Genomic DNA, 7,818 nt, shown 5'->3' with positions numbered 1-7,818 from the left:
CTGACTTTTGATTATTGGATTTGTAAAATTAACGATAAAATATATACCTTTAATCCATAATCCATATCTTAAAACTTTCAGGACGTTCTCTTTATATATATGGTAGAAACTGTGAACAGAAAATCCTTTTAGGAAAGGAAAAACCTACAACATTGTGCATAGAATAAATAAGTAGCACAAAAGAATATTATCAATATGGAAGGACTGAAATGTGAAAATCTTCTCTATGGTCGGTGACGTGATCATGAGTTCACAACTACTACTCTCGTGGCCGATCCCAAACCGAACAAAATCCTTACTCCACCTGTTTTATACCGATAAAATTTCTCAGTGTTGATGGCGTGCAAACTGTCGTCTTAGCATATAATCCAAGTGCACTCTTATATACCAAACCTTCTACGTGGTTGGTTCTACATTAATTCGATTGTTGGGAGATCATAAGCAGGCAGCGTGTTGGTACAATGGTGAGCTACACGTTTATTTCATACACGTATCCTTATTAGCTAGTTTTGTTTCTCATCAATTCCCTTCCTTATGGGGAAAGTATATTTGTATAACTTTTTTACATTATTATATGCAACACTGCAAAAATAAACTAAACATAAAAAAATTACCAGTTTTAGTGCATCCAGCAAGTTATATAATGTTCACCACTTCATCTTTGACACCTTGCATGCATGCAGCTGATTAATAAGCACAGTAACAAGATTTCAGTAGCAATTATTTGATGATTTAAAGATTGTGTATTAGAAGCTTTTAGGAGGGTGAAAAGTTTACAACCAAGAAATTAAAAAAAAAAAAAAAAAAAAAAAAAAAATCCTGATCATGAAATCTAAACATGAGCTGTTGAAAGAAAAGGACCCACCTTCATCTACACACACCTAATCCAAGAGATACTAGTCAAAGACCAACAAATTAGATTATTAACTACTCCCTTCAACCTATTTGTTATTTATATATATGATAATCTAATGTGATGCTATAAAATTATCTATGGAATGATGATTTTGAAGGAAGTTCATGCATCATAAGGTCGTGGTTTTGAATGAACTTTGACGTGGAGATCTCCTAGGCAGGACAGTTGTTACTTCACCACGTTCAGTGTTATCCTAAAACAAACTAACAACGGTTTGAAATAAAACTTGTACGTACTAAATATTGGGAAAACTATGATCCGTTGGATGAAGGTGGCAAAAGCACAATCAACGGTCAAAACTTAAGTTATTTGACCAACCAGATAACCTAGTATGGGATCCGCGAATGGAAATATCTAGAACCAATTATACGTGGCAGAAATGTGTTATTGTGCGTATTAATATACTTTTGGTATGTTTCTTGCAGATGCACACGCATTAGTACAAAATTGGGCAAGGGTACAGCCACAGTTACTTGATAAAATTATGTTAAAACCATGATTTTATTAAAAAAACTGACTTATATTAAATATATCGTCAGGAATTTTCACCAATATTATAAGATGAATATAACAAGCTTTAATATGTATTTTTCTTAATATTTAGGTGAATTTTTTTTTCTTTCGCAAGTTTAATTTTGAGATGGAAAATGCGGGAGCATAAATGTGAGTTTCCTCAAAGAATACTTTAAAAAAATATTTTTGTAATGTAAAATGTACTTATTGATAACTTATGTTATTTGGTTAATGATTATAAACTTAGAAGGTAAGTAGATCTCTGTCAAGTTAAGAATGTCATAGTTTCTTCTCAAGTGTAACCTGGTATTATTTGTGATACACGAAAGGAATCACCTCCACACATCAAGCTAATTAATTAATAGGAATTTTGAGAAAGATTTAATAACTATGTTAATATAATTTTTATTGCCGAGTTTAATAGCTAGGCCAGACCTTTTACTGCAAGTACTTGATATACAATTGATTCATGGTAATTGATTTCAGAAGTCTAGCATTAATGATTGTGAATTTCTGATTCATATATTTCCACATTTTGCATCCAAGATGAACAGCTTCTCTTTTACTAGTCTCTCTTCATAAATATATGTGGCTTTCTAATCACGGCAGAGAAAATCCATTTTTTTTCATTCAATCAAATCGTCTTGCCTGTAAAGAATTTCTCAGCTGTAGATAAGTGATGACAAAGTTTTATTAGCACTCAAAATTAAATTCATGACTGCATTGGAAGTCGGTTAAAATTTTCTTAATGAATCACTTAATTTCTGCAAACAAAATGATGGTAACATTAGGTGGTCATCTACATTATATTGTTTTAGTCAAAAATGAAATCAAACCCTGATAAGATCTAGTTTTCTCCAAATATATTTAAAAATAAAAAAATAAAAAAAATAAATCTGATTGATGCAAACTAAAGACTCTTAGCTATGAGAATCAACACCTTATTATTTTCTACTTCAATAACGACACGTAAACGTGGTGATGACGAAATGGGTGATGGAATGGTTGAGTAAGAGTGCAAAGAGGGGTGGGGTTGTGTAGGAAACTGGGAAAAAAAAATTTAGATGCTTAACTGTAGGCATGTCTTTGGGCCACCCATCATTTCCTTACACTTATTTTGTGTATTTACATACACCAGAACAGCCCATTTAGTTCCCAAGTCACTTTCACAAACCGATGGTGGGACCTGGAATCATCTGAGCTATCTCTCTCTGCAAATATACATGCGTGTGGCATATTTATATTTGTATATATTATTATAATAATAAGTGTGGGAAAGGTGAGGACTTTATATAAAGGTGGGTGTGGTGTGGGGCTTTTGAGTCTTTACAAGTAGTAGTGGTGAGACTAATTAAGTTGCATTAGTGATGGGAAGACAACCTTGCTGCGACAAACTTGGAGTGAAAAAAGGGCCATGGACAGCTGAGGAGGACAAGAAACTCATCAACTTTATTCTCACCAATGGTCAGTGCTGTTGGCGAGCCGTCCCTAAACTTGCTGGCCTCCGTCGCTGCGGCAAAAGTTGCCGGCTTCGTTGGACTAATTATCTTCGGCCAGACTTGAAGAGAGGTCTTCTCACTGAGGCTGAAGAACAATTAGTTATTGATCTTCATGCTCGTCTTGGCAATAGGTAACACACTATTTTCTGTGGACGTACGTTGTTCTTAACTCGATCATCATCCCATAAATTACGTGTTGTCCAAAGAATTTTATATATTGATCATGATTTTATATATTAATGGCGTTCGGTACATCCATGGGCATGGTAATTTTTTCTACTATAACACGATAAAGTATTTTAATAAATAGCTAGTAGTTTTCATTATTCTTATTCATTGTCAGCTATCATCATTATGCTGAAGAAAATAATGCATTTTGAATATAAAAGAATTAATCAAAGCCTTTGTAAAAGTTACACCTAATTACTTCTCAAATATATATATATATATATATATAATATAGAATTAAATGAACTTAACGTTATTATACTTTGGCTTATGTTTTTTACATTATTTTTAGCTCTTTCTTTAATTTACTCATTTCCTTACTTGCAAGGAAATGTAAAGGTAGCTCGCGCATGCTGTAAGGGGTCCTCATAGTCATGAATAAAAGGTTTCATGCATTATCTTCTTTGTTGATTAGCCCCATACATAGAATTTTTATATTAAAGAGCTTTCTCTTTTTGTTACAAGCAAACAGAAAGTAGGTACTCCTCTCAAATTTTTCAATAATATAACTTTTCTTCTTGTAATGGGTTTTACCTTTTAAATAAAGGGTTTGGTAACATTCTTATGACTTTCTTTATTTTCTCAACAGGTGGTCCAAGATTGCAGCTAGGTTGCCAGGAAGAACTGATAATGAGATTAAGAATCATTGGAACACCCATATCAAGAAAAAGCTCCTTAAAATGGGAATTGATCCAGTCACTCATGAGCCCTTCCACAAAGAATCTAAGGCTGAACAAATTTCCTCTCATGCTGATGATAATTTGCCACAACCTGGAAATCATCAGTTAATGCTTGAAACTGATGGTGCCAACAACATGGAAGATAACTCAAGCTCACAAACTGAAAATTCTTCAAGTGATGATCCGCGTTTGCTTGAAAGTATTTGCAACGATGATTCGTTATTAAACAGCTTGTGGATGGATGAACCTCCCTTTGTTGATGGCACATCCTGGAATAATCAACCTCCTCCTCAAAATATCAGTAACATGAGCTTGCCATCTTGGGAGGATAACTGTTCGTGGTTATTGGATTGTCAGGATTTTGGAATTCATGATTTTGGAATCGATTGTTTCAGTGACATTGAATTTAACACACTCACCACGTTGGAGATGGGAGAAAGTAAACATTAGCAGTAGCATTAAGGAAAAGATTAAGCTTGAAAAGTTAATGCACATGTTACGAAGTACCATGTCTAGTTCATTTTTTGGGTTCTCAGTGTTGATTTTATTTTAAGAGGTACTTTCTCACCAACCGAATCAAATGATACCAACCTTGCATATCCCTACAATTTTATATTATATCTTGGTGCCTTACATGTGTTGTAATTTTCTGTATAAAAAAGAGATACATTGGACAATATTATCAATGTGTGTAGTGGGTTTTGCAAACATGCATCAAACCATTTGTACATATTCTATTTATATTCCAAATAATAAAGAAGTTATTTTTATTTTAGTTCGGGTAATCACACTCTTCATTATTGTTCCTTTTCAAGAACTTGCCAATTGTAATCATTCGGAAAAAAATTGCATTTCAGCAGACTGTCCGCACTAATTTATTTGCATTTTAAGCAAACCCTAATTAATCATGCTACCTCTATCTCAACCCGATATTAGTGATATATTTGGCCATTAACTGTAGTTCTTAGTGCTGCCAATCATAAGATTCTAAAAGCACCATTATTCAATTCGATTACTACTACATAACTGATATCACCATAGGTCCATTTCTTAATGGAATTTATGGCCTAACTAAAGTGTTGAAACTGGATTGAGGGTTGCCTCATCTTCTGTGTATTTTTACCATTTTTTTATGTAATTCTTTTAATATGAAATATTCGAATAGATAAAACTATTATACAGTAATAAATATTATATGATATATGTGGAAATCCAATTTCATCACAAAGCAAACCTCACTTCTTCATATAAGTACTAGGGTAGACCAATTAATTAGTTGACACTTCAACAATGAATACAAAATTACAATAGATAATGCAGATAATATACCTTAAAATATAATTAATCTAGAATGTGAGAACATACTAATTTAATCCTAATTATCTCAAACATTAAGGCTGAAAACAGTACTAATTATTTGTCAAGATAAGCTTAATGTAGAAGCAGTTGATGTGTTCATTAAAGAAGTTAGACCAGATTCTGACTTAATTTTGATTAGAGAAATTAACTTGAACAGATGTAGTTATCAAGGTTTAGAGGCTGAAAATAAAGAGATGATTTGAATTATATGTTTTTTTAACTTGAATAAATTTGAACCTGAAATAAATATTGAATATCATTATTACACAAATAAAATTATATCATCCCGACGAGTGATTTACAAAATATTAATTATTATCCGGTTATTACGATCATGATATGTGGTCTTGGGTCAATATGAATTTCTTAAAAGACAAGTCAAATCTGATATTCACAAATAAGATTACTTATGGAGGCAGATAAACTGAATACAATTTTCATTAACTTCGATATATTATTATTATAAGGTAATAAAATATGCTACTGTGATTTTTGTTTCTCTATCACACAATTAATAAGGTGGTTTGATTAATAACTAACGGCATTGCAGTTTCCTGTGTTGAAGACTAAGGCATAGTAATCTACACAAATTACACGAAAAGTATCCAAAGCAAGGGAAAGGAGCTGGAAATGGTCCCCAGCTTAGAATGAATGTGAAGGCAAAGAAAGAAGTGATAAGTGACCAAAATGATAAAAACAAGGCAGACCCTACAAATAAGATTCTAAATCCACATAAATTTCGGTTTGTACATGGTGGCCCCAAAGGAAAAGGAAAGAAATTAATAGTCACATAGTGGAATGTTAAATCATCATTTGGTACTGGTGGTTAATTTTGAATTCATTTTTGTTGATTCTGCAGCTTTCAAGAGTTTCTTTGAAAAGAAAGGGAGTCCAAATTATGAGCGATGCAAAAAGGTACCATCTCTTTTGATGGGTATATACCATCTAAAGCTAAAAGCTATTGGCTTGCACATGTGTATGGGCCAAAAATCTTATTGGTATTGGGCCTGACAAGGCCCAATAATGAAACAAATACTTTATGGCCCAATGTCTTAGCCCAACTTTGATTGGACCTACGCTTAAATCAACTTTGTAAACTGCCCACTCTATAAGTTGGGTTATCCTACAAGTTAAGCTAAATCAGGCTTCAACCTATTAGCCCACAACCGTCCATAAATAGGAACAAGAATCCTATCACCTTCATAATTCATTCAAGATCTAGTATCTTATACGAATTAATACTCTTGAACCAATAAAAACAAGAAATAAGAGTTTCTTCCTAATTGAGACTCATCTACTAAGTATGACTCAGAGTCCTACTAGAATTCTTACACCTTGGGTTCACTATAAAAATAGGGACAAACTCTCTCAATATTAATTCAAAAATAACCCGTAGCACCTAACTCTCAAAGTTCTTGTTCCCAATAACCACCGCACTATTCCGGTAATTTTTCTTATCCTCAGCCCTCACTAAATACCCTCAGCCTCGCTGACTTGAGTGTCGGAGTGTCTACGACAAACACCATACCGATGTTTTTCTAGTCTTCACTTTCTCTTTTCTTCTTTGTGCAGGTCCATCAGGTTGTCATTAGCTCTATTCTCATAGGATTCTCCAAATCGTCAATAGGTTTTACCGTCTACAACATGTTTCTTTATTTGTTTTATTTTTTGAAAGAATGACAGGACTTTCGCAAGCGTATGAAATCAGACAAGCAATATAGTTTGAGTAAATGGATGTTGAACCCTAGATAATCACTAGTTACCAAATAACAAAATAAACTATCCTATTACTATTTGACTAATTGAAACTTTAAAGAATGAATTAACTAAAACTAACAATTTAAAACAAACTAAAAACTAAAAAAAGCAGATTTCAAATAACATGTTGGTTGTAAGGCAATATGACTAAACCCAAGGTACAAATTTCATACCAATTTACTCATATGTATTGATAATTAATGCTAACATTAATTTAGCTTTTTCTAAGTACCAAATTCCATAAAATTCCAATAACAACAATTACCGAATTAACCCTTTATTACGAACCTGCCAAGGTATCCCTAAAATGAATTTATGTCTTAAGGGATTATCAAGCTTTATGGAATTTACAATAGTCACACAAATCGCGTTTACCTATCTCTAGTTTTTACTCAATCTATGGTTAGACTAATTAGATTTATTCTCGATCTCAACCTAGTTCATAAAATCATTCAACTTCAAATCCAAAAGAATTGAAGGCATTATGCACATTAATAAAACCTAGAAAAACAATGCTTAACAAAGATTAACAATAATCTATTAATACATATTCATAAATTGGGCTACATCTTAGCCCTAGAAAATAATATATAGTTCATAATTGTCATGAAAGAAACAACCATTGTAAAAATAACAAACATAGGTTCCAGAATAGATGTTAAGAATTGTTGTTTTGATCTCCAAATAGTGGCTAGTCTTCCCTTTATTATTCCTCTCCTTTAAAAAGTAGCCTCTATTTATAATACTAAGGTTTTAGGAGTGTGATTAGAATAATCCTATTCAAACTAGAATAAGAAAATTCTAATAAAAGCTTAATAGAAGTTGCCTAGAATTAGGACTCTAATTGTCATGTCATGGTGGAGAA

The 7,818-nt window shown here is 32.6% G+C and overlaps 1 protein-coding gene across 1 annotated transcript; it reads left to right on the top strand.

The window, feature by feature from the left end:
* Window positions 1-2,763: 2,763 nt before the first annotated feature.
* On the top strand, window positions 2,764-4,611 carry LOC116121720 (protein ODORANT1-like). The gene is made up of 2 exons (XM_031407659.1): window positions 2,764-3,059; window positions 3,746-4,611. Exons 1-2 carry the CDS (start codon window positions 2,797-2,799, stop codon window positions 4,284-4,286), a joined length of 804 nt encoding a protein of 267 aa, XP_031263519.1. The 5' UTR covers window positions 2,764-2,796; the 3' UTR covers window positions 4,287-4,611.
* Window positions 4,612-7,818: the final 3,207 nt, after the last annotated feature.

The sequence above is a fragment of the Pistacia vera genome, unplaced genomic scaffold (genome assembly GCF_008641045.1).
Source record: "Pistacia vera cultivar Batoury unplaced genomic scaffold, PisVer_v2 Contig1273, whole genome shotgun sequence".
In the NCBI taxonomy this organism is placed as follows: domain Eukaryota; kingdom Viridiplantae; phylum Streptophyta; class Magnoliopsida; order Sapindales; family Anacardiaceae; genus Pistacia; species Pistacia vera.
This window is presented reverse-complemented; position numbering and strand designations above follow the sequence as displayed.

What these genes read in the sequence shown, in the direction of transcription:
- LOC116121720 (XM_031407659.1), top strand. Translation starts at nt 2,797, where the DNA reads ATGGGAAGACAACCTTGCTGCGACAAACTTGGAGTGAAAAAAGGGCCA. An exon ending in CATGCTCGTCTTGGCAATAG is followed by an intron (nt 3,060 to 3,745) that starts GTAACACACTAT and finishes TTTTCTCAACAG; the next exon opens with GTGGTCCAAGATTGCAGCTA.